General features: G+C 40.6%; 1 protein-coding gene across 2 annotated transcripts in view; it reads left to right on the forward strand.

The window, feature by feature from the left end:
- KDM3A (lysine demethylase 3A) overlaps positions 1 to 25,185 on the forward strand; it is a 30,921-nt gene extending 5,736 nt beyond the window's left edge. For both annotated transcript variants that reach the window (XM_050710676.1, XM_035547127.2), the window contains 22 exons: positions 1,352 to 1,454; positions 2,319 to 2,443; positions 2,751 to 2,823; positions 2,907 to 2,995; positions 5,231 to 5,382; positions 6,754 to 7,325; positions 8,502 to 8,703; positions 11,068 to 11,282; positions 14,576 to 14,728; positions 14,847 to 14,942; positions 15,288 to 15,415; positions 16,923 to 17,109; positions 17,543 to 17,712; positions 18,513 to 18,749; positions 19,006 to 19,177; positions 19,672 to 19,762; positions 20,359 to 20,489; positions 21,270 to 21,389; positions 21,481 to 21,620; positions 23,147 to 23,323; positions 23,407 to 23,541; positions 24,059 to 25,185. In XM_050710676.1, the coding sequence (XP_050566633.1) occupies positions 1,352 to 1,454; positions 2,319 to 2,443; positions 2,751 to 2,823; positions 2,907 to 2,995; positions 5,231 to 5,382; positions 6,754 to 7,325; positions 8,502 to 8,703; positions 11,068 to 11,282; positions 14,576 to 14,728; positions 14,847 to 14,942; positions 15,288 to 15,415; positions 16,923 to 17,109; positions 17,543 to 17,712; positions 18,513 to 18,749; positions 19,006 to 19,177; positions 19,672 to 19,762; positions 20,359 to 20,489; positions 21,270 to 21,389; positions 21,481 to 21,620; positions 23,147 to 23,323; positions 23,407 to 23,541; positions 24,059 to 24,139 (3,549 nt within the window). In that variant the 3' untranslated portion in view covers positions 24,140 to 25,185. The remainder of the gene's footprint in view (positions 1 to 1,351; positions 1,455 to 2,318; positions 2,444 to 2,750; positions 2,824 to 2,906; positions 2,996 to 5,230; positions 5,383 to 6,753; positions 7,326 to 8,501; positions 8,704 to 11,067; positions 11,283 to 14,575; positions 14,729 to 14,846; positions 14,943 to 15,287; positions 15,416 to 16,922; positions 17,110 to 17,542; positions 17,713 to 18,512; positions 18,750 to 19,005; positions 19,178 to 19,671; positions 19,763 to 20,358; positions 20,490 to 21,269; positions 21,390 to 21,480; positions 21,621 to 23,146; positions 23,324 to 23,406; positions 23,542 to 24,058) is intronic.
- Positions 25,186 to 26,735: the final 1,550 nt, after the last annotated feature.

A 26,735-nucleotide genomic window follows, 5' to 3' on the forward strand; every position in this document is an offset into this window, starting at 1 on the left:
CAGGGGATAATCTGGAATGTTTCCCTTTTGTGACCATGACTGCCATTGCTGTGAAAGGAATCGCAGAGATGTCTGGAATAAATCTTGCTACTCAATGGAAACACATGCCTTCTAATCTGAAGCCATTGTGGAAGTGGGCAGGATGTAAATGAGGTGGTTGAATTAGAATGCCTTTGTTGAACACCAGGAGGAAAATTTGTTAGTGAAAATTAGGCAGAGGCAGGCTGAAACAATTGCCCTGCGTGACTGACTGGTAAGGCGTTACGAGGAATAGGATCTGCTGCTGGGAAAGGATTCAACCTTTCTAGAAAAGACCCATGAAACCCTGAATGAAATTAGTAGTAGATGTCACAAGTAGAGCCCGCTAGTAGTGCCACCATTAATGTTCCACTACTTTAACTTGTTACCGGTCAGCAAGTAGACCACTTATTCTGAGGAACTAACAAAAAAACGTCTTAAAACTAAATGCGAGTTGCAGATTGTCAGCTTGCCTGCGTTGGCTCAAAAAGCACGTAAAGATTTCTTTATATGGAAGCCTCATCTCAATATTGCAATGGAGAAAGCTAATTTTCTGGCATCTTGAATAACAGTTCTTTCACTGCTGGCTCTCGAGCCTTCTGCTTCTTACAAATACCAGAGCAGTGCTTTGGATATTTAAAAAAAAAAAAAAAAAAAGTAATCTTTTTTTTTTCCTGGTGCTCTGAGCCATTGTTAAAAACTCACTCTCAACTTCCGATTTAGGAATTTTAAATATTGTTGAGGAGCTTGTTTTAGTTTAAAAAAAAAAAAAATAGAAGGAGGGGATGTAAATACATGGTGCTAAACAATTATGAACAATTTAGATGTAGCTGCCTCTGTTTTCATTCTTATGAACGTTTTATAATGTATAATGGTGTCTTGCCTTGCACTGGATCCAGGCACTATTGCCATAACATAAATAGAAACGTAAAACTCAAAGTGTCTGCATTTACAACTGTTTGGGACTACTATAAAATGCGTATCCGCTGGTTCTAAGAACCTAATCCTAAATTAAAACATAGTTTGGTTAAACTTAGTTCTCATTAGCGATGTAGTAAAACCAAGCTAGATTGTTTGTTTGTTAGAGCAATATTAAAGTGGATCTGGAGAGCTCCCTCCAGGCTGGCTTGTTGATCGTTGTTGCAGGTTAGCGGTAAGGAAGCGACGTCTGGTTTGATAAATATGATATCCTGGGAACTGAAGGAACACGGAATAATGAGAAACTTGTTGGGCTTGTATGAATTGCTGCTATCTTGTTTCTAAATACTCACGCCTTTTTGTTAATCAAAAGCTTTATCTTTAATACCAACTTCTGTATTTTGCTTCTAAATAGGATGTGGACAGTTCCAGGCTCCATCTTAAGGACGATCAAAATGTTAATGAGGAAATTCAGGCTTTGGTGAAGAAACACTTAGATGAAACACGCTTGGTACAAGGTATGAGCGTGCTCTGTAGCAGAAAACTTCATCAATAAATACTGAAATCGAAAGGGAAATCTTTGCGCTGATGGTATAAATTATAACAATCTGTTCTAGGAATGAAAGCTTTTTTATAGGAGAAAAAATACTGATTCTGCTTTTGCAGCAATGAATGGAAAATGTGAGGAATTGTGGAGAATTCAGTGTTAAGTCTCTCTGTTGTAAGAGTGAGTGCACAATTTAGGCATGTATAGGTGCCCTGACACTTGCGAAAGAGAGATCAAATGTGGAGCAATTCTCTCTGAAATTACTGGGAGTTACTTGCTGTTTTCAAGTAGTGATTTTTTTAAACTTTCAAAGCTTTACACAGAGGCTGCTAATTAGTCAAATTGAAATTGTTATCTTTAGATTTGCTGGCCTCAAATTCTTGCTTACTGATACATACAAGTGTCTTTGTTAGTCGTGTTTGCTTATGCAAGAAACATCTTGCTTTTGTGGAAAGGAAAATATTACGGCTTAGTTGTCATTTCCAATACTGTAAAGAGGGGAAAATTCCCCATCTAATCAGAGAATCTCTGCTTCCTTGTCCATTGATCTGTCTTACTGTCTGAAATTTGGAGGTCGGCCTGGCTTCTGCTGCATGTCTGAACAGCCAGGAAGCTTAATTGAACTATTTGAGAGAAGCAGATAGCTGGAACATAGTTTTATCATGCTTTTATTTTCCTCTCTCAGCTATGCGGAAGTTGTCTCAAGGTTCTCCGTTTTGTTTTACTTACTCATCTTGCATCCAGTACCATTGGCAAATTCATGTTGATGTCTGGATAACGTGATGGTCTGCGCGCACGCTTTTTCTTAAGCATTTTTTTTTTTTCAATTTTTAAGGTGGAAAAAATATCATTGGTTCGAAAATTAGAATTTATAGCCTGGATCCATCTACCCAGTGGTTCACAGCAGTTGTTGTGAATGGTAATCCAGCTACACGAACTCTAGAAGTCAACTGTGAGGAGGTAAGAACCGGCTGAGGTGGGTTTACAAACGGAGCTGGGGGAACAGCTGGGGTCTTCTATTTGTACCCCCACCAGCACCATCTGTAATTCTGTCCTTTATGTTTTAAGCTAGGAGAAAGTAGGGATCAATGTGGTGCAGTGCAATCTGCTACCGCAAAGTGTTTCTGTATTACTTCACGCTGCTGGTAGAACTGTCAACTAACAAATGTCAAGTATCTAAGCATAGCCTATACCATAACACCTAAGATAAATACATTCAAACTGTAACTTTCACATCTGACTCCCGTGTTTTTTGTTCCTTTCCAAGATTCCAGCTTTAAAAACTCTTGATCCAGAGTTAATTCACGTCGAAATCATATATGACAATAATGGGAGATGCGGTAAGAGCTGTTATTGTTTGTACTTCGGATACCAAGTTGGAAATTTGTGCTAAAATGGACTAATCTTTGACTTTCCATTACAGATAAATCTAAAAAAATTGGGGGCGTGAAAAGGAAATCCACAGAGAATAGTGGAAGTGTTGATGCTAAACACACAAAATCTTCTCCCGAGGTAATGTCTTACTGTGTTGCGTGTGTCTGTGTTATATAACTGAGTCATGCCATTTCTCAGAACGGCCTTAAATAAGGATTAGGTATAGAAGTGGAATAATGAACCTAATCCCTGGGAGGATATGTTGTGTTCACTGCAACTTGTCTAGGCACGGGTGAAAACATCTCGCCTTGCAGTAATCAGAGAAAAAGCTACTAAACCTTGACGTTCAGGTTTTCTTTTTCTGAATTTTTTGCCTCCTCCTTGTGCTCAGGTATCAGCTTGCCTAGTCACGTATTCTGTAGTGCAATTAAACACAAGGCGGTTCTCAGGTGCGCAGCCTTTGCTTTTTGCATTCATTCTTTAACTATTTAGTTTTGTACGTAAGCCCCAAAACTCTAGCGACACTTGCATGCTTTGAGGATTCAAGCTACGCAGGCAATGGTCTGGAAGAGTGTTGTGTCAGTACAAAAAGGGAATATGGGTACCTGCATGTCAATATTTATTTTATTTTGTGAGTGACCTGGGAGGTGTCTGTCCTAACCTTCAGAGGTTGGACTAGGTGATCTTGGAGGTCTCTTCCAACCTAGATGATTGAGTGATTTTGTAAGAAAGCTCTCTGAAAGGCCAAGAGAAGATCTGAATAACTTTAGTATAGAAATGTAAAGGAAAAATACTGGCTTGACTAAAGAACACTACTTCAGACTTACCCTATACTTTTGCCCTGGTGCTTCAAAAATCGCATTTTAGGTGGGGCTAGTCTCATGGAAGCTCTTCAGTGGTGGTAGTAGCAGATGTTTTTATTTGTTTTTGTTTCGTATTTTGATTATTGGCTTCTGTGCAGTCAGTCCTGTGCTGAGTCAATATGTAGATTTAGCTAATGCCTGGATATCATTATTAGAAGTCTTCAACAGCTTTGCAAGGATGCAGCAGGGAGGTAGCAAGTACAAGATAAGATTCCTCAATGACAAGAGTGATCCGTCTTGTATTTACTGAGGAGGAAGAGTGTTTGTGCCCCAAATCAGCATGAAGTAGCTCGCGCACTGCAATCATACTCTGCTTATGTTGTTGCTATAGCTCATGCCTGAGTACCTTCAGTGTCTTTCAGGCACTCAATTTGCCATTCTTGAGCTTTCTGCATATTCAGCCATTGAGCCACTCGCTCAGTGCATACAAAGCCAGTCTTTATTTCATATTCCAAATGTACTACAGCAGAGTTACCATGATCTGAATTCGTGGCTTGTTTTTCCTTAAAGCGGTGCTGCTGTTTATTTAGTTCTGCTTTTCTGGTCTGCCTTCCTTCTAAGGACTGGATCTTTTATCACGTTTTTACTCTCCGGGAAATGCCTTGTAAGCATTTTGAGTAAATAGTTGCGAGTGAGTGTACTTGGATAAGGAAAATAAGCTCTATTTCTTTGATTTTGGTGGAGTGGATATGTTGGATTGGCAAGCTGAAGCTGTAACTTGTTTTTTAAACTCGCTGTGCGATAGTGCTCTGACTTGTAATGTGGAGTTAATAAATTCCAAGGTTCTTCTGAGAGCTTGCCTTGATGTCTGACAGCTGTGTTGTACAAAGCAGAAAGGAAATATTTTAGAGTTGATGTTAATGAGCCTAGTGTAACTTCCAGCAGTTAGTTGAGCATGTGGGAGTGGGCTATGGGTTTGAGAGCTGAGGAGGGAGTCTCATGGAAAACAACTGTTTCTAAGGACTCTTGCTAATTCGATAGGCCTGTTGTATTCCTAAAAGCACTGTAGCTTTACAAAGCTGGTTACTTAATCAGCACGAGATCTCTTCGCTTAACACTGTAGAATCCTGGTACAAAGACTTGCTCACTGCAGGGAAGTTCACGTACAGATTTTTGGTAAACTCTAACTTCACAGTTTTAATTTCCTCTGGGATTTTTAGAAGAGCTCTGAAAGCTATTTCTGAATTTTGATCACTGCAACCAGCTTCGAAAGATCATTGCACTGGTGGTAACGAGGAAGAGCAGAGCCTTCTATCTTCCTTTCCACCTTAATGTTACATGTACCTGAAGTCTATGATGATAATTGGGAGGAGGGGGGAACAAATTAACAGGAACAGTGTTTCTTGGAAGCTATAAGGTTTAAAAGGTCTTTCTGTGTTTTGGACGGAGTGAGGAATGGTCTTCAAGCTTCTAAATGATCATTAATGTACTTTTCTTTTTAAGCTTAACCCTGTAAAGCAGTATTTTTGTGTGTGTGTTTTAAGTATTTATAACTGTTAAAATCTTACAGGTTTCTCAGAGTCAGGGACATGTGCAGTCAGTACCAACAGTGTTTGGTGAAGCATTGCTAGGATGTACTCCTGCTAATAAAGACCAAAGGCATCAAGGCTTGCCCCTGCCAGCTAACTCTCCTCCCAATCTTGGTGCAGAAACTCCTCGGGGGTAAGGAATCAGTTTATACTTGCATGGACTTTTCTCCTCCAAAAATAATTCAAGTTCTTAGAGTAAACTCGGAAGTAATTTCTAAGGAACTGTAGTAACTCAAGTCTTCTGTAACGTTGGCATAGAAAAGTGATAGACTTAATTGCACTTTTTAAGTAATTTTCTTGCTTGTGCCATGTGTCTGTATGTGTGTCGGGGGGGTTGTCTTTAAGTCATTGAGGTAGTTGCCCTTCAGTGTTGCAAGCTGGTGTTCCTGTGTCATTGTACCCATCCACAGACCGATGGGAAGTACAGGAGTCCGGTGTCTACTTTTTGTCAGACATGTTCCCCACCTGCCTTCCCAAGAAAAACGAAACAGACACCTTCAGGCAGGTGTCTTATAGGCTAGCTGCTTGCAGATTAAGTACAGGCCCTCAATTACTTTTCTGTTCAACAGGTATTTGTTGGCTCTAAACTTATTTATCTGTTGGAGCCCAGAAAACATCCAATGGGGCTTAAAACCTTCCAGTACTGAGTTTACCACTCGAAACTTCCCTTGTGCAAATTTGAGCTGATGCTGCATTTCTATGATAAAGCTAACTCTAAGCGTCATGGTCAAAGCATTTTTCGATCAGATCAGTGTTTCAGAAATACAAATTGCTACAGCAGCTGTGACAGGAGGAAAGGCAGTTGGGGTCTGAAACGAAAGCTGTGCTTTATTCAACTTTCTGACTAGAGCAAGTGTGGGGACTGTACTGTAGCGTGTAACTGTTCTTTCCTGAGTGTAAACCACAGCTCCTTTCCAAAAGCAGAATTTGAAGGTTAGAATGTTGTGCCTTTACCCGCGGTTCTGTCACAAAGATTAATGTATATAGTACAAGCAGTGTGATAGCTGATACACAAAACTAGTGTTTCCTTTACAAGAAGTGGTGTTGGCTTGCAGAAAACGTGACTTTTCATCTGCTCTTTTTGTGGGGGAGCAGTCTTACTGTCTTGTAGTGTCAGCCAGAAGCACGGTCCCTGCTGAAGTTTCTTGAGTATCGGAGCCTTCTAATACAGGCATGCAAGTGAAATGCATTTGGTTATACAGTTACATGGAGAAAATGAAAGTAATTGTAGCTGTGAGAAGGTAGTGGAGTAGCTGCGGTAGCTAAACGTGTGTGCATCTATGCTTGTACAGTTGTATCATTTGGTTTCAGCTCTTAAAAAATAATAAACAAAAATCAGGCACAAATCTATTGAACTTCACACAGTTTTACGTCTTCAAATGTCAGAATCAAAAGTATATGATTAAATTTCTTCTTTCGAGATCTAAACGTGACTGGATTTGAGGAGCTGATGCTGTGGTTCGTTTGACACCTACTTCTCTAAGTATTTCATGTTATGTTTCAGCACATGTAGACGGAGCTTACCAGAAACTCATCCTTCTTGTCTTAATGCTGGAGTTAAACCATCGAAGGACGAACTGATAGCCTTTCCAAAAGTGACGTATATATCTAAAGAACAAACGCAAAATCCTAATGATCAGAATGGTAAATATACCTCTTTGACAACCTCAAGATCTTCATCTTTGACTGATTCAGCTAACGGAAAAGAAGCCAGCTTGAAAAATGTAAATGAACCTCTAATGAAGCCCACAACAAACTTTCCAAAAGAATGCATCTCTGCAAAGCAGTTGCAACACCTTAACTCTCCCATAGCAATACCAAGAGTCAATAGCACTGTTGAACTGCAGAGGACTTTAGATTGTAGGCCCTCAACCTCCGATGCTCATCTTCTCTCTTTTCCTGAGTCTGGAGTTAAATCGCAAAGCAACTGTAATAGCCAGAACAGCCAAAAAGGAAACAAGATCGATGAACACACAGACATGGAGTGCTTTATTAGGAGAAATTCAAATGAGGCTCTTTTTGAGAGAAGTGAAAATGAAAACTTTTGGACTGGAAGTGCCAAGGTCCAGGATAACGGCAAGTATTTTTTAAAACTTCCTGTCATTTGAAATTCCTTGTTGTGTGAAGTCACACAAAAACAAGTATGTCCTTTGTAACGTACACAAAAATAGTAATTTAGACTGAGCGAGTGAGTGATCGGGAATTTGAGTCATTTGTGGGTTCTTTTACAAGGTGAATGCAATAAAACAAATGCCTTTTCCTGAAAAAGGAAAAAAGGACTAATAATTCCTAGAAATAAAGTAGGTTTTTTTAAATATCTCCAAGAACAGAATGGCAAAACAGGTTACAGGAACACGGTTCTGTTTGGGATGCAGAAGCTGATGGTGTAATGAGACTGCTTTTTTAGCTGTGGCCCTAAATTTTGTAAATGCAATGAGAAGTGGATGTTCTCAACAAAGCTTTGTTCAAAAGGGACTTTCCTGTAATAACTTGTCAAGAAGAAAAATTAAAAAAAAAAAAAAAAAAGGCCACTTTGTGTTATTTGTGGCCTGCTTCCACTTGCTGAGCTCCGAGTTTTCCGCAAGTGGCAGGATGAGAATTGCTGTAGCTCTCACCAGGAGTCCAGCTCCTTAAATGTGTCTGTGCTGTGCATCAGATGGTGCAGCTGATCGTCCTGGCTTCTGGGAATCTCCCTGCACGCCCACCTCCTCCTTTCCAATCTCATGTTGCTTGGTCTCGTGTTACCACGTGCTGTTCCTTAACTACCGTGGGTGGGCAGCCAGCCGAGCGGTCACTGCTGGGTCTCACCTGCGGCGTGGGAGGAAGGGAGACGTTTGGCATCTCTTATGGTGAGATGCTGAAATCCATTGCACCTGGACGGTTACTAAACGGATGGGTTGTACTTCTGTCCTCGGTACTTTTGAAGTCTATTCCGTGCTCAGGTACTCGAGCCCTGATAGTGGAAGAAGTACTTTTGTTGAAAGCAGCCGCTCTTTCAGAATAGTTTTCTGTGAGGGGTGAATGGGTCTGTGAAGGTTGGGTCCCCAGGCTGTATGACTTGACTGTGTGGGTCTCCACCTTGAGAAAGTTTCTGCAGACAGCAAATATTTTACGATTACTTTGTTTCAGTGTAATGTGACATGCATAGGAAAGGTTGACATAGGTCTGCTTCATGAGAAGACCTTTGCTTGCACCTTTGTATGATGAACTAATTAGTAAAGGTTGTGTAATTTTCACTGCTCTTCCCCACAGTCATTGTTCGCAAGTCAATTTTAGCAGATGCTTCTAAAGTGAAGAAGCTGCAGCAGAGCGGAGAGGCGTTTGTACAGGATGGCTCCTGCAATAATATCGCCCCTCACCTGCATAAATGCAGGGAATGCCGTTTGGACAGTTACCGAAAGAACAAAGATCAGAGAGAGTCCACTGTCTTCTGTCGATTCTTTCACTTCAGAAGGTAAGAGAAATATTCACTTATAGGTCTCGGTATTATTTAAATGTGAACAACAAGTCACTTGTAGGAGTTGGGCGTCTGTCGCCTTGTTTTTCCTCTGAAAGGAGGGCTGTTGAGTGCTCACTGTTAGCTGTAACAGGGATCTTCCTTTTCTGGGCCAGGTGAAGAACAGCTTTGTGGTTGACGTGTTCCCGTTTAGGGCTCTGATTTAAAACTGCTGGCTGTCAGCGCGTAGCTGTTAAGCTGTAAGGCCAGGATACCTAACCAAGGAGAGGTTGCGTGTGTTTTTCTAGCACTTAGAAATCTTACAACAACTTCATTTGAATAGAAAATATTTTGGCAGGAGTTTGAGCTGTTTGTTTTGCTGTTCTGGGCTGAATGCCAGTGGGATAACTGGAGTTTAGTTTGAGTGCTTCGGCTTGGTAGTGTTGGAGGTGCTATCGAGAGGTTAGACTCCGTGCGTGTCTCCCAGAGTTCAGCAGTGGCACACGTGAAATGTTAAGACACATTTACAGCTGGGGAAGAGTTACAGTAAGTGACTGTGGCCTTTCAGCCCAGAACAATAGAACAGTGATGGGCAAAGCCCTGGTTTAATGTTGTGCTGCTCCATTCTTTTTTCCACTTTATGCTCGGGAGTTTGTTTCTTTAGGCTTGCTATAAAAACGTTTAATCAGCGTGCTTACTGGGTTTCAAGGAGCAGGTAGGGAGGGGAAGCAAGGCAACTTTGAGGAAAACCCGGTGACTGCTGAGTGCTGTTTGCTTTCTCCAAACCTGATCTGCAGCTTCAGATCTTCCCCTATGAGCCTGATTTTTTTATTTATTTTTCTGAGCTGAACAGTCAAGGCCCCTGGTTGGTTTCTCTCTTTAGTTCTTAAGCCACCATAAGGAACCCTTTCAAAAAGGGTTTTAAGCTGTTATTTGAAGCACATCTGTAAGCCCAGGGTGGATGTTGTCAAACTGTTGTGTTTGGCTGTTTTTAATGTGTCCTTTCCTTTGTTTTCAAGTTGTGTAAATTTTTTCCATGAACTGTTTGATCTCGAGTCCAGATGTTGCATGCTTCTACTTATTTTCCCCCCACCCATTTAAGTTTTGAGATATGGGCTGTGTTATGTAGGGAAAAAGTAACACTTCTTATATAAGAGAAGAAAAACAAATACCAGCTACCCCAAGGGAGACAGAAAGGTTACAAATCCTCAGCTTTACTTCTGATTTTCAGAGGAATGGGTTTCTTTTGGGGGTCTCTAGGTAGAAGAAAAAAGCTATGTGCCTGAAGAGCTTTTGAAGAGAGAAAACTTGGAAGTGGAAAGGTTACAGACAATTTATTGGCGAGAAAATGTTTGTTTTCATTTTGTTTGTTTCTTGACGTTTCTCTCTTCAACACCCAAACAACAGGACATGTAGCTAAAAGCTTAAAAAACATAAAGATGCATTGCTAATCTGTGATTTATCCTCAGGTAGAGACTTACTGTAGTAAGTCTTGCGATAATTGTGACATTAGTTGAAATGCTCAAACGTGTGTAACAACAGGCCATGTTAGTTCATCTTCTCAGAGTAAAAAATTCAAACTTGGACTGCAGCTGAATCCTTCAGTTTGGAAGGCAAAGCCAATGGAACAGTCCATGTTTATTGAATATGAAATCTGCAGTCTCTGAAAACTGCTGTTCTTTGTAATGTCAGTTACCAGCATGTTTTCTAGCCACTCACAGTGATACAGTGAGCAGGTGTCATCAGAAGTCAACTTCCCGCTATAGCACTTAATAAAAAGGTTCCTGAAGACATAAGCATAACTCTAGATCACTTGTTTTATTTAATAACCTACTAACAATTGCAGATCTCATTCTTTCTGCCTGTCAGAATCGCTGGAGAATATATCTTCAAACTTCGCTGTAGAAAAGACATGGGTTCTTTGAAACCTTTTGGCAGCTGCTTCAAAACCAATGGTTACTTAAATATATGGTATTTTTAAGTAACGCTTGTGTTCTCATTTATGAGTTGTACCTGGTTCTAGATGAATCTCTTACTGTTGTTTCCTCTGGACATGATCCTTAGAGCAAACACAATTTTTAAAATGATGTTAACCTGATAATTTGGGGTGATTAAACAAAGTCTTTAGGAAGCCTACCTTACTACAGAAACTGTTATGAGTCTCCTTTTTTCCTTTTCTTTAAATGAGCAGTATATTAAACATGTCTAGCACTTATGACAAGTGTATTTATTCATGTCTTTTGCAATCATTAAGCGTTCAACTCCTTGACATACGGTGTACACGTTTACAGTATAGACATTGACTCATTGGAATGAATGCGAAATAATGAAATATTTGAAGTAATGGGTTTTTCTCTTTCCCCCTACCCCCTGTTTCTACAGGTTGCAGTTCAATAAGCATGGGTTACTGCGTGAGGAAGGCTTCTTAACTCCGAACAAGTACGACCCTGAGGCTATTAGCTTGTGGCTGCCTTTATCAAAAAATGTTGTGGGTCTGGATCTCGACACAGCGAAGTACATCCTAGCCAACATCGGAGACCACTTCTGTCAGCTAGTAATATCTGAAAAGGAAGTTATGTCTACTATCGAACCACACAGTAAGAGCCATTTGTGTTAAAATATCTCTATCTTAATAACTTTACGTGAAACTTCAAGTTTTTGACCCGTGTGAAAATGCATTGCAAGCATTTGGTAACACCATTTAAGACTTGAGTGTTGCGCTCTGTTCTCAGAGGAAGGCTAGGATCTAGCATGGACTAGTTCTATCAGCTCTTTGCTCATGGTGGGGGGAAACCATAGTTCTACCCTTCTCTGTCAGAAATACTCTGTTTTCACGTTACAGAGAAAGTGTAGTGCTGTTATGAAATGAAGTGTTTAAAAAAAAAAGCTACGGCGGCAGGCAGCTGACAAGTCTATTTTTAGCATGCAAGTAAAATAAAGCTTTCCTGTTGACTGCACAGATTCTGGTAGGTTGTTTTGCTCCTTTTTTGTTGTTTGTGCGTTATGGAGCTAACGTTGCTTTTAAAAAAAAAAAAGCTTTCTCCTCCGTCTAAAAGCGGAGGACCAATTTCCAGTAGGTCTGTTTGAAGCAGCTGTGAATCCAGCCCTACTGAGGACAGGCCAGAGATGTTACTGGTGGGGCAGCTGCTTCTAGAGCTCCATCGGTGCAGACAGGGCTGCCCTCACAGTGTATTACAGAGCTCTTTGGTCACATCAGAATCCCTCTGTAGCAAATGAGAGCTAACAATCACTCCTCAGAGTAGAATGGCTCTTAAACTTATGAGTGTGTGTTGTTTGGTTTTGGTTATTGTTACAACCACATGACAGAAGCAAAGCAGCTTAGAAAACTGCCTCTTCTGCATGCTGGGTGGCGTAGACGTTACGTAAACGTCACGTCGTTTTACCGGTCACTCCAAGGTTTGGAATAGAAGAAAAAAAAAGAACTGTATTATATATGTGTTAGTACCTTCAAAAGGGGAAGGAAAGACTTCAAATATCTCAGAAATGCTTGTTGTGGGGTCCTGCCCCGGGCTACTTGGAACCTGAAAACTCTGTTCTTCACGTGAACTGGAATGCTTTCAGGCCTTTGGAGTTGGTGTGTCAATAGCTAGGGTGACAGATACAGACTAGAATATCAAAACAGCTTTGGAGGGATGAAATCTGGGGGGGAAATCATGGAACAAAGGGTGTATGTGTGTATTTTTAGTAGCAGGTAATGCATCTGTTAGCATACATACAACAAATACACTCTGCTTAAAAAAAAAAAGGCAAAAAACAACAAAATAAACATGTCAGCATGTCAGTGCTGGAGTTGATTTCAAAGGAGCAAAATGTTTTGATTTCTTCTTTGGTTGTTTATAGCCCTGGCTGGTGTGTGTAAGGGAAATGGAGGAGATTTTTAATGCCCTGGGCAGGAAGGAAAGTTTAGTGTCTAAATTTTCGCTGCTCAAAGACAAGTGTATGATTGCTCACTCAGTTGGATGCCAAAAAAAAAAAAGTTGCCACCCTGATTTGAAGCTATGGTAAACTTTTCTCGGCAGAGTTCAGTTGAAGTGATACCTCTTATAAATTCTGGCTCTGACAAACTGACCTCTTCCAAAACGTAGAAGTCTTTTTGATCAGGTACTACGTTGGAGGGGGGTGTCCTTTTTTTGGATATTTTTGTATTCTGCAGTATTTCTTAGTGGTTAGAGAGAAGGGTTGACTCTGAGCTACTGCTTTTAAGGCATAGATAGAATTGTTCGTCCTCTGTATTGTGCCAGGTGCTGCAGAATTTGCTGCTGATTGCAGGTAATCAATCTCAAATTTTAAAAAGAGCTGCTGTTCACTGGTGGAAAAGGTTCTTGAAAACAGGCTTCTGGACCCAGGTATGAGGCAGCTTGAGTAAGAGTGACTATGAAGAAAGAATTTGGGGTCATGTAGCAGTAGAGAGGATAGGGCAAAGCAGCCCTTCAGGCGGGGGTGGTAGGTATGTAGAGCCTCAAGACAGGCAATTGTGAGAGAGAAAATGATTTGAGAGAGTTTCCTTAAAGAGTTCCTTTAGCAGGAAAAGCACACGTGCAATTACTGCTGTGTAGTGAGAGACCGAGTGTAGAAAGAACGGCTTGGTTAGGTCACAGAGCTCTTTGGCAACCTAGTGCAGAAAGGAGGCCTACAGAAAGAGAAGGCAGGGTCAGATGACAGGGAGGAAATGGAAGAACGGGAGGGGTGTAAAAGGACAAAATCAGGAAACTGAAATGTCAAATTACATGTAAAATAGAAAAAAAAAAAACAACAAAAAAACCCACCTTCATCCTCTTTTTGGGGAATTGAAGGATTGGCATAGAAAATGGTAAATATAACAATTTTTAAGAGGTGAAGAAGAAAGGAACTGGTGACAGGCCTCGGGTTTATAGAAGAATCTTGAAGCAAGTAGTCAAACAACTTTTACCTCCCGGTAAGAGCAACTTGCGCCAAACTATTCTACTTTCATTCCATACATAGTTAATGAGAAATATGCAGAGGAAAAGGAACGGATGTCTTAAATCCTGGCGTGTTTGTGTTCTTTGCTTTTTTTGTAAAGCATGCTTCAGGCTTCAGGAGGTGTTCTCTCATTGCTTGCTTGTAACATTAAGAAACGTGGTAGAAAAGTTTCAGAAGTCACAAGTGTGGAGGAGACAGGAGGCAGAAGATATTTCTTGTCTAGTCTAGTTTTCTAGCTGTCTACATGATGAAATATAGTACGGGCATAAAGAGTCTGTACATAACGCAGCCCGGGGAGGGCCCGCAGTCTTTTGGAAGACACTGTCATCATTTGGGATTTTTTGTGGGAATTGGTGAAGTGACATGGAGTGAGAAAAGATGAATTATTTTGGGTACGTGATAAACCTAAACAGAACAGTCAATTGCACAACTAAGAGAACAACTGAGCAGGTAGCTGTTCTGAGAAGGTCTGATACGCACCATAACATGTAGAAAACTTACTAAAAGTGAGAGAATGACACGCTCTCTCTACTACAGAGTAGAGGGACAAGTCCAAGCTGACTGTGACAAGCTAGGCATTAAGCCTAGCTTGTTAGTAGCAGCTGAGGTTTCTTTTTTAGGGCAGCTGTGGAATTTCCCATTAGGAGAGTGTCAACAATTTGCATGTTAACATGAGCAAAAGCATGTCAGGAGTAATAGGTGTAGTTGGGCGCTGCGAAGGAAAAAGCAAAATGGTCTTGATCAGTCAGACTGTTCTGGACATGCTTTTTCTGAATCTGTGACTACAAAGGATTTGTTTTGGAATTCCAATAGAGAACAAGACCGAGTCTTTCTTGTATCAGCAAAGTATTTTAATGTTGCTACGTTTAGCATTCAAATTTTGGTTTTGTTTAAACTAACACTTTGCCTAACCTGTCAATTACCACAGAACAGGTAGCCTGGAAGCGTGCAGTTCGTGGAGTTCGAGAAATGTGTGACGTGTGCGACACCACAATCTTCAACCTTCACTGGGTCTGCTCCAAGTGTGGCTTTGGTGTGTGCGTCGATTGTTACAGGATGAAGAAAAAAAGCTTACATGAAGGTGAGAATGCATATCACTAGGTTACACAAAGGGGAAGAGGTGGGTAAGAAAACCTGTAGCTTTCCAGAGGAGGATGAAAGGCATACTAATAAACCTACCTCATGGTTCTGTTTTACAGATGATGACTCAGATACTTTCTCCTGGTTTAAATGTGTGAAGGGGCAGGTACATGAGCCAGAGAATCTAATGCCTACACAAATAATTCCCGGAAAAGGTATTTAAAATACTTGATTGGGAGGGGAAAAGAAGGTTGTTGGCTTCTGCTGTCTTTTTGTACGTTGTTGATATTGCAATAAGCAACTTTTTTGATATATAAAGCTAGTTAAAGCTTGGTATCTATTGTCAGAAGGTTTCACTTCATAAACTCGGAACTGCTTGTGTACTTAGTACGATTCCATTATCTTTGACCTTTACACATGAAGCTTTGTGACTACTTTGTAAAGATGAAGTGTTTCCTGTACTATTGTCTAACTGCATGGTATATGCAACTTTAAAAATGTTACTGACTGCTGAATGTTGTAATTAAATGTGAGCTTCATTAATTACTCTTTTCCTTCAGCGCTCTATGATGTTGGTGATATTGTTCACTCTGTAAGAACAAAATGGGGAATAAAGGCAAATTGTCCCTGTGCAAATAAGCAATTCAAGGCACTATCAAAGCCAACTCTAAAGGAGGATTCAAAACAGGTATTGCTACTGTCTGTTTTCTATATTGCTGAAATAATCCCTAGGTTTGCCTCAGTCTACCCATATCTGAAGTCAGTGGTAATCGGCTTGCCACAGATATGCCAGTCCTGACCACTGCTGCTAACCTCACCATGTAGGTTTTTGTTCAGTGGCTTCGAACTAAAAGAGGGTAGGTTTAGGTTTAGCTATAAGGAGGAAATTCTGTACTCAGAGGGTGGTGAGGCACTGGCACAGGCTGCCCAGAGAAGCTGTGGATGCCCCATCCCTGGAAATGTTCAAGGCCAGGCTGCATGGGGCTTTGGGCAACCCAGGGTTTTCCAAAATACGCACAAATGAATTACTTAATTTTGCAAAGAGTTGCAAGAAAGCAAAGTCCTTTAAATTATGTAATTTCATTTTTCTGTATGCTTATTTATAATTTTATTTTGAGAATAAATATGGTATCCTGAGTCCAAGAAGCAGGCTGACCTTGATTTCGGTGTTAGTAGTAGTCCACAGGAGAGGCGAGGAACATTGCGAAGCGTTAAAAGCAAGAAAGTTGGTTATGTAGTTAAAAGCTAGCATATGACTGACCTAGCCCCAGTCTTCTGTTTCTCAAGATTTCCTATGTGACCCTGAACAAACAGCAGCACTGAAATTTCTCTGTACATCCCTTTCTGTAAAACGAGGCAAATATTTGTTTTACGTTGTTGCACGGGTTGTGTGGGGATAAGCTTATTACAGTTTGAGGCATTTTATGTTATGCCATATTTGGAATTCTTACCAACTATCAGCAGTCATTAAAAGATGAAATAAATGTAGCAATAAGTAGAAGCAGGTGCAGAATAATTTCTTGATCGGACGCCTTTGAGCAGAGAAGAGAAATTTAGCCAGAAATCCCAGGCTAAAGCACTAGTTGTGGTTAGCCTGGCAGTGTTGAAGTTCCAAACAAATAGATAACTCAGCCACCTAGGAGATACACAATGGGTCCTGTGCTTGTGTTTTGGTGGCCAGTTTGGTGGCAGAGTTGCACTCGTTCATATACAGCTGTGTTTTAGACCTGATAGGTAAGTGGATTTTTGCCGCTTTCCTAAGAAAAAAATTAGAAGCTCTACATACACTTTTAATGCAGTGAAGTAGACCTCCAGCTTAGCCCTGGTCTGAACATCAGCTTTTACTAGCATTGTGAGAGAGCAGCTATTAAAATTGTATCTAGTTCCCAAAGTAGTCCCAGAAAATGCATCTGGGAAACTCAGTTTATCTTTATTTATCTTGAGGAGTGATGGACTCCATCTGCTCTTCAAGTTGGGAGGTCAGTTTCTCCTGGATCTTCATCTCTCACCCATATGAAGATGCGATGCTGACCTCTTGTGGAGATTGGATTACTTAATGGAGGGCCAAACCCTTTTATTTTATTTACTTTTTTATTGTAAAACAACAAAATAGGAGTTGTCATTGCTTGGTTTACCCCTTTTTGAGTAGTGTTTTTATTTAATCGAGTTCTCACTTTTTTTGTTTTTTTTTCCAGAACTTGGTACCTGGAGAGAGGACCAGCCTTCAGCATACCAGCTTAGTCCTGAGCCCACAAGTCACTACACATGATCCTCCTGTAAAATCGACGGTTGGAAGTAAACAGGCTGCTTCAGTGAATACTTCTCCTTCATTAAGTTGGCTGTCAAATCTAACAAGTGGAAACGTGAATAAAGAAAACAAAGGTTTGTGCACAACTGATCAAAGTAAACCCTTTCTGTCTATTTGTTAGGAAAATATAGGTAAGGTGCAGCAGTATGTCGTGTTGAGAACGATAAAGTCTGCCTGCTGGAATGAAAACTGGATTAACATCCCAATGATGCTTGTGTTTTCCAAATTCAGTTTGAGAAGGTGTTTATTTTAAAATAATCATTCTAAAATTTTGAGATCTTTAAGGAAGCTTAGCAAAAGAAATAATTCATCAGAGTGTATTGAGAGATGGTGTGTGTATATGTACATACATATATGTGTATGTGAGCATCTCATCTCCTTAAACCTCCTTTAAAAAAATAAAAAATTCAAAGCATGTATTTGTTGTCACAGAATCACAGAATTTGTTGTGGTTCAGAGGATTAATCCTTGCTTCATTTTCAGATGTTTTTCTTTTCTTTATTGCAGAAAAACTCCTCGTACCCGTTTCAAAGAATGAAAATAAGCCTCTTCAGACACTCCCTAGTTTAGCCAAGCCTACTGCAGCTCTGCAGACATTCAACAGTGCAATATTAACACCTGTAAGCAACAACAACACAGGTTTCTTGCGGAATCTTCTGAATTCTTCTGGAGGAAAGGTATACAATTTTTTTTGCCTTAGTGGCTTGAGTTGACACCAGGCTTAGGTTACTGTTCTAAGCCTGTGACCAACTATCATAGATGTTTGTCACAGTAGGTAATTTTTTTCTTAATTTGGGGAAAAAGGACTTCATTGAGTGTCTGCTGCAGTGCTCCAGTTAGTTAATGCTGCTATCAGGAAGTCTTGCTGGATGAGAGTTAAGAACTAAGTGAGAAAGCTGACAAATTTACTCGGGATAATGTCTGGCAGCTGCATTAATTGGTGTGTGCACTCAGTAATCTCAAAGAGAACCATCAAGGAACTTAGAGATGGAGCTAAAAACTTTTTGTGGTGGGTAACTATCTTGCTTGTACTTGGCTTGCAGACTGGTTTGCTTCAGGTACTACTGGGCTTTATTTGCTTTTACAGATGCAACTTCAAAGCGGTGGGGTAAAATACTGGCCTGGAGGGTTCCTTGATGAACCTGCATTTCTGTTCTTTGATATAAAGAAAGCCCTGTTCCATGCTGTACTTCGTTGGTTTCTGCATTGTTGCTGAAATCGGGGTAGAACTACTTCTGCCAGAGCACTGTAGTCAGTATCAGAAGTGGCATTGGCATTTAGTGATGGTGAATTTTTAGACAGCAGAACTACTGCAGGCGTTTTTTTTGCTCTGTGATTGTGAGCTGGAGTGAAAAATCTTTGAAGTGGCAAATATTATCAATTCATCAACATTAAATATATCATCTTTAAAGTCTGCAGTACAAAGAACGAGACAACAGAAGTACACCAACTTTTTTTCTTTTTTCCCCTAAATCAGACAGACAATGGACTCAAGAGTACACCCAAAATCCTTGATGACATTTTTGCTTCCCTGGTGCAAAACAGAACCCTTACAGACTTGCCTAAGAAACCTCAAGGATTGACTATAAAGCCTACAATAATGGGCTTTGATACGCCTCACTACTGGCTGTGTGATAACCGCTTGCTGTGTCTTCAAGATCCCAACAATGAAAGTAATTGGAATGTCTTCAGGGAGTGCTGGAAGCAGGGACAGGTATTTGAGATGCGCTACTTTGACCATTTTCAAGTCATATCCTTTGCACTTTTATGTAAAAGGCAGGTTAAAACTGCAATGATAACCAACACCAAAACTTTATAAAATGTAATACCTGAATGTTTATCCATACTTTTATCTAAGGATCTAGATCTTAATACTTGTTCAGTATGGTTTATGGATTACCCTATTTTGGCTGGGATTAGTGGTTTTGGTGTTTAATAATTCTTCAGGATATTTTTCTTCTTCTTTATAGCCTGTAATGGTGTCGGGAGTGCATCACAAGCTAAATGCAGACCTCTGGAGACCAGAGTCCTTTAGGAAGGAATTTGGCCAACAGGAAGTAGATCTGGTTAACTGCAGGACCAACGAAATCATCACTGGCGCTACTGTAGGGGATTTCTGGGATGGATTTGAAGACATTTCAAGTAAGTGTGACTTGTTCTTTTTGCTCGTTTATTATGCTTTTTGTTATTTGTTGTTGTCTTGGTTTTCCGGTAGGTAAAATATTCAGCAGCAGTAATCTTGCCCTAGCATAAACTTGCCGTCCTTTAGCAGCCTTGAGCAGAAAAAAAGACACTCCAAGCTTTGTCTTCACGGACAGTGTCTGCAAGAAATTCTCACCATGTGTGCTTGCAGGATGATGGGCTAGGTAGAAATTTTGCCAGCCCCGTTGAGGACTCTCCCTGAGGGCCATGTTTGGCTGCCTTTAGTCTTTTGGGGAAGCATTCTGAAAAAGTTTAGGATCTTCCTAGTGAGTAGGTTCGCTTAGCTTTTTGCTCAGCACAATGGAACAAAATCATGTCTAAGGTTGATGTTCACAAGGCAGTTGGGTTTCGCTGCAGTTGATTCTTTACGTTTTGAGTTGTACAAGCTGTTGAAAACTAAGTAAAAACTAAGATTTGGTAATATTTGATCATAGGTCGTCTGAGAACAGAAGAAGGAGAGCCTATGGTGTTGAAGCTTAAAGACTGGCCTCCAGGAGAAGACTTCAGAGACATGATGCCTTCTCGGTATGAATTTACAAAGAAACTGTTCATTTATGTGGTATACCCCCAAAATAATAGAATGTAGAAATCCTGTTACATTTTGACACCTGCTTCAGCTTTGAAAAGCAGTTGGTCACGTGTGAACCATTTTGTTTCTCAGAGATGCCTGACATAGCTAGAAATGCTAACCAAGTTCTATGATTAATGTTTAAGTAGCTAATTGTATATATTGATAAATAAAATGAGTGCCTAAAATTGGTTATGATCGCTTAAACTTGCGAAACTTCAAAATGAAGGCTTTTAGAAAACCTAAAGTTTAGCCGAAGGGTTTTTGTGAAACCTGTCTTAAGTATTCTAACTTACTTTATCTGGTATTTGTTGAGATAATTGCACAAGAAAGTAACATTGCAGTTACAATATGCAATAAAAAAAAAAAATGTACACCTGTTGAACTCCTCCTGTCTTACCTGTTGAATTCCATTTCCTGGTGTACCATTGTCCACTACCACTGGAGGAAGGAGTACGGTTTCTTGACTGAAGAAAGCTTTTGTTGCTGTTGTTTTTTTAGTCTGCTGCCTTCTTATCATTTCCTGACACTAAATCGTGCTGTATTCCTTTAGGTTTGATGATTTGATGAAAAATATTCCATTGCCAGAATACACTAGGAGAGGCGGCAAGCTCAACCTTGCTTCTCGCCTTCCCAACTACTTTGTACGACCAGATTTGGGCCCCAAGATGTACAATGCATACGGTAAGGAATTTTTCACACTATAGGTGATGCTGCACACAGATTTGAATCAAAGCTTGCTATAAATTAGAAGAATCCTAGTAGTAGATCATCCGATTAATTACTTAATCGGAAAACTTAATTTTGGCTTGTTTTTAACTGATGTCAAGAGTATTATGTGGTGATGTAAAATGTGTTTTTGTCTGGATAGGCTCAAGCCAGTCACAGCCTGTTCCCAGTAACTTCCAACTTGCTCCACATGTGTATATACCTCCGTTTCTTATAGCTGGCCATAGGTACTTGTTCTGTTACTTCTGGCACGCTTCCCCTTTTTGGGTTGTATCACTTAGTTTTCAGTCTCTTCCTGAGCAGTTCTTTCCATGGCTGGCTCATCTGTTGTCACTCAAAAACAAACAAAAAACATTTAAAACTTTAAGTATGATCACGACCAGTAAAGAGATCCTGACCGGTAAACACTGCAGCAGCTGCCTTTAGTGACCAAGAAACTGTTGCTGAGTATACTTCATTCTAAATTGCTCTGGTAAAACCCTCTGGTAGCTGGTCGTAAATGTGACCTTTATGTATCATACAGCCGGGGTATAGGTGCAGATTGATGTGGTAGTCCATAAGTTTAACACTGGAAGACACAAACAGTATGGTGCAGGGTCCTGGCAATAAAGTAAATTGCTGTCCTGGAGGCATTTGCTTATGAAAGTGAAAGCTCTTTGGGCTCTTCAGATTGCTCTGCTTAGAGTGGTGTAACGTTTCTTTTTGTCTCGCTAACATGGTGGATACTTTTTTCAGGCTTAATAACGCCAGAAGATAGAAAATATGGCACGACAAATCTCCATTTAGATGTGTCTGATGCAGCTAACGTTATGGTTTATGTGGGTATCCCCAAAGGGCAGGCTGATCAAGAAGAAGGTAAAGTCTTTCTCCCCTTCTGAAGGGGATTATTTCTGTGGTTGGAGGAAAGCATAACTTCATTGTAACTGCTCGTGTTTACTCGTAACAGAAGTGCTTAAAACCATACAAGACGGTGATTCTGATGAACTGACAATTAAGCGTTTCACTGAAAGTCGAGAAAAACCTGGAGCTCTGTGGCACATTTATGCTGCTAAAGATACAGAGAAGATCCGGGAATTCCTTAAAAAGGTAGGCAGCATTATATCTGAAACTGTTTTGCTGTCTGTGTAGACTAACAAATACATCCTTGGACTCTTTTTAAAACCTCTTTCCTATCCCATTTATTCTAGAAACCAGAAACAAATGTACTTGGGTTGTATCAAAGACAAAAATTCTTGGGTGACGTGGATCTTGTAGGATCTGAGGAGGGTAATGAGATGAAGTTTGAAGCCACCCTGGACCTAGATACGCTGCTTTAGTCCACACTTTTTATAGGACAAGCAATGAATTAATTGATGTTAGATGATGAATTGGTGTAAGATTTCAGCAAAAAGACAGTTTAACTTTAAACTAGACCTGTCTTAAAAAACATGCATATGAGATGCTCTTAAGAAACGTCGAGAGTAATGTGTGGTTTATAGTTCTCCCTTGTTCTTTCACTTCTCCAACTTCATTTTTTTTTCCATACCTTTATGAGGTTTGGAGTGAGGGGAGAAGTACAAGGTTCTTCAGATGGTTTTCACGGGAGAGAAAAGGTTGAAAAGGTTTAATGGAGGAAAGGAATGTGATACTACATCCAAAAGGGCTTGTTCCAGTATTTAATTTGTCACAAATGGTCCAGAGTTCCTGGTCCTCTTAATTCTGGAACTTCTTTGGCACACTAAAAGCAAAATAATTCATGTTTAAGATAAAAAAAAAAAAAAAAAAAAAAATAAATTCGTGTTTAAGATGATAAAAAAAAATCATTTAAGATTAAAAAAAAATTCATGTTTAAGATAAATGGAATGGTCTGAGCAACTGTCGGCTTTGTCAGCCTGACTGCTGTCTTGGACAAAATCTTAAAGGAGCCAGAGCAGTTCAAGATTTGTTCTTTGCTAATACTATACAATGCTATATGTGATGTACTTGATGCTGAGCTTGATAAGTAGTGGTGGTTTGTGTTTTGACGCCTGTATCCCACACCTCTTCTCAGTCTACTTGCCTGCAGGTGTGAGGCTTTCAGCAGCTCACCTTGGGGTAGAACCAAGCTGTTCAGCTCCTCACAAATGAGTTTTCAGGCTGCAGTCCAGTTCTCTCCCCACATCCTCCTACCCCTCAAACTTCTCTTATAAAGTACTTGTGCTTCCCAGCATGGTGTCTCCTGAAAATTGTGTTAGCGTCCTCTGTTTTGGTCACTGAGCACGCTGGCTAGCGCTGGCCTCGGGGCAGGCACCTGCTGAATTTGATGATGGTTTTTTTCCAGTGACAGGCTCCAGTAGTGTAAGTTGTGAACATGAGTCACTTAACCCTTCTGTTTCTTCTTTCTTACTGTAAATTGGAATTATTTGCATTTATTATACCCACCTTTGCAACATGTCTGTGAAGCAAGTGGAAATGCAAAATGATGCAGCCTTCACAAACCAAGGACTGAGCAGGAGTTGCAGACAACTCTGACACCTGGCCACGTGGCGCGAGTCACTCTATCTGGCACGCATGCATAAGTCATACCACACACACACCTTGATTATCCAGTAGGACTGGTATGTTATAACAAGTTTCTTTTCCTGACTTTTCAGGTTGCTGAAGAACAAGGTCAAGAAAATCCTGTCGATCACGATCCTATTCATGATCAAAGTTGGTACTTGGACAGATCTCTAAGAAAACGCCTTCACCAGGAGTATGGAGTTCAAGGCTGGGCTATTGTACAGTTTCTAGGAGATGTAGTTTTCATTCCAGCAGGAGCTCCACACCAGGCAAGGACCAGTGACACTGTTTACAGTCTTACTGCTTGGGCAGACTTCTGCACATGTGGCTAATACTTGTCTGTTCTCTCTAGGTTCATAACTTGTACAGTTGTATTAAAGTTGCAGAAGACTTTGTATCCCCAGAGCACGTCAAGCATTGCTTCTGGCTCACTCAGGAATTTAGATATCTGTCACACACACATACAAACCACGAAGATAAATTGCAGGTAAGGTACCAATGCTCAAGGACAACCCTGTCCCCTTTTTCCCTTTTAAAAAATAATTAAAAAAAATATCCTCACCAGACTCGTGCAGTAACGATATAGCTGTCTATAGAATGTCTCACGTTTGGATCAGCTTTAATGCAGTGGACCTCAAAAAGGAATTTCAGTAGGCTTACGGACTGTTACGTATGTTCAGTAGCTCTGAGGAGGCCTTCTGAGATTGTTTTTGAAGCGTTACCTTCTTCCATTTCTGCTGTTTTTCCTCTGGTTGAACCCACAAAACTCTCCTCAGGCTACTAAGTTTCAGTTTATAACCTGTTAGAACTTGAACCTTGTTCTCACAAGTTAGTGATGTGAGGGAAGCTGGTGCTGATGAGCCTGTTTATCCTGAAAGGAGAGCCGCAAGGGGCGCAGAGAAGGTGGGGAAGCTGTGCGGGTGTCTTCTGTGTGTCAGTCAGTGTCTTCCAGACTGCCCCAAACCACGCTGTTTAACTTTAAATGCCTTTTCTTTCCCTCCTAGGTGAAGAATGTCATATACCACGCGGTTAAAGATGCAGTTGGGATACTGAGAGCGAACGAATCCAGCCTTAGCAGACCATAAAGTAGAAAGCCTTAACCACACACTATGAAACAGAAGCGCTGGCAGCTGTTTTAACTACTCAGTCAGGACCTCTGTGGACTTTGAGATTATATGAATGTTACCTCATCTTCCTTTCAGCAGTACCAGAGGATCGTGGTACTATGTTCTGTGTATTCTTCCAATGTTTACAAACCTGATATGTATATGTAGTAATATGTATGGACTGTGGCATACTGTGAATGCTCAGTTGCAATAGAACTTTATATGGAGTTGCTCTCCAAACTGTACAAAATACCTCCTATAGAACTGTCGGAAACTATTCCAAATTACTCATTTGAAAAATATTACCCGAGACTTGTAAAGCTCCAATTTTTAAAATTTATTTTAGGGTGGGAGGAAGTATGGAGTCACCCAATTTAATAAGAGATTTACATAAAAATAAACTTAAGAATGCAGTTCTGTAATTTCACATTAACATAGAACTAGCATTTGAAAGTAGCTTTAAGCTATTGTATAGTAACATAGAGGTGGGGATTAACCATCTTTAGGTAAATGTATTTAAATTTCTAAATGTTAAAAGAAACTTTTAATCAAATGTCTTCTGTTTGAAACTGATCTTTAATTTGAACTTATGTTTGATTCTCTGGTTTTTAACACTGAATGGTCTACATAAAATTCTTCTATTTCAGATATCGCTCCTTGCCCAGCTTCTTCAGTTGACTCTTGAAAATGTAATTAATTTCGTGCAGTGCTTTGAAATGCAAAAGCGAATTGTGTATCATACTGTTCATACATTTTTTTTAACTATCTGAAAGCTTACGGTATTTAATTTAGCGATAGATCTGTTTATAGCTTTTTTTGGTTAACCGAAACATGGTTTAGCTTGATTACTGTTTCTCAACCAATACTGGTACAATGGTCTATATCAAGAGAGTTTTGCAGATTCAGTTTTAAAAAGCACGTTGCTCTAAAATTACTTAGACCGAAAAAAAAATCGAATTGTAAAAACAAGCAGAGGGGAAGTGCATCTGTCATCTAACAAGCTGAAATAAAATCGATTTTTCTGTTCCTCAGTGCCCTTTTCAGCACTGAAATGCACAGGATAGCTGCTGGGGTGAGACAGGAGGGAGGGGAACCCTGTTACATGGTGACAAACTGGAAATTCCCCTCCCCACAACACTCACCTGCTACTGTTGATCAGCATTAACTATTCTGTCTTGGTGCCGGCTTTTTTTTTCAGAGAAACTTCCTCTTACACATTCTTCAGTAGTGGAACCGGAGCTGAGACTGTACTGACTTGCGGGGAGTAAGTCTCTTAAACAGCTTAGTGTACAGTGGGCTGATAAAAGGCTTGTGTGCTGCGAATAGGTACGTTTACTTCTTTGCCTCAAAACTGAGGCAGGAGGAAGCACCCAGAACTAAAGAAGCAAAATGAAGACATAATTAACTCAGTCCTGTGTTTATTGCCTCTAGGTGGAGTTCCTTGTACCAATCTTTGTGATCACTCAGAGCTGGGGTAGCCAGTGGTTCCTGCTGCTTGGTTTTTTTTTAGGAAGAGGCATTCAAAAAGACAGGAGAGGATCCCTAACGCTGGGTGAGGAATTTAGGTAGTTGTGAGTCAGTACCAGTACTGTGCTGCTCCTGGGGCAGGGAAACGTTCCAGTTCACTGAGCTGCTGCTGCGAGCTTAAATCCAGCTGAGCTACTCCACGTCCCTCCCTCTTTACTTGCTGCCGTCTCTATTTGATAATAAACAGCCTGGCCTGTTCCTAGTTGCCTGAGCTGGCTTCTGCAAGGAAAAACACGGTTTCTGCAAGGAAAAACACGGTTGATTTGGCACTTTGAGCTAGTTACGTATCCTTCAAGGCAAGGCAGTGTTTCAGATGAACGTTCTTTCTTGCAGTAGCAAGCTTAAAGTAAATGAAATAAAGCAGTTAATTGCTTTTCTTGGATCTTCGTTAGAGTATGTGTGGGGAGCTGGCACACAGGTATGTTACCACCCAGCGAGTGAAGTGAGTCATGCCGACTTTATGCATGCAAATGTGCACAGATGTATGAAGAGGCACACTGTTGGAGTTGGATTTTGAACCTTTTTACCACTGCTGTTACGCAATCTGTTTTTATCCCAGCTCTCAACTCCGGCATCCTACTGACTGACTCTCCAAGTGCTTTTTCTTCCTCCGGGATCTGTCCTGGCTGCGGTGCTAAGACCAGGAGAAACAAATCGTCCTGTTTGAGCTCTTGGTACTTCTGCAGTGAAGAGGGAACCTTTGAGCTTGTTACTCCAAACGCATACCAAGCCCGAAGCACTAGGGTTATGCTGCTCTGGTACCTTTTGCTACTCTCCAGCATGACAGTGAAGGGTGCTTGGCGCCTCCTTGCTTTTATGGCTGAAACTGGACGCTGTTGGGCAGCATCCAGGTTTCTGTTTGTGCGCCTTATCTGTTCCTCTGCCCTTGCTGTTGGAATACCATTACAGGCTTTTCTTGTGGCAAGTCTTAGCAAGTGTTTCTTTTGTCAGCACCGCAGGAGCACCACAAGCCTCTTCAGGTGAGAGATGAACCAAGGGGATAGTTGCTTTGCTCTCTGCCTCTGGTGAGTCAAGACGCTAGCGTTGC

Source organism: Cygnus atratus, chromosome 4 (assembly GCF_013377495.2).
Source record: "Cygnus atratus isolate AKBS03 ecotype Queensland, Australia chromosome 4, CAtr_DNAZoo_HiC_assembly, whole genome shotgun sequence".
NCBI classification, from domain to species: Eukaryota; Metazoa; Chordata; class Aves; order Anseriformes; family Anatidae; genus Cygnus; species Cygnus atratus.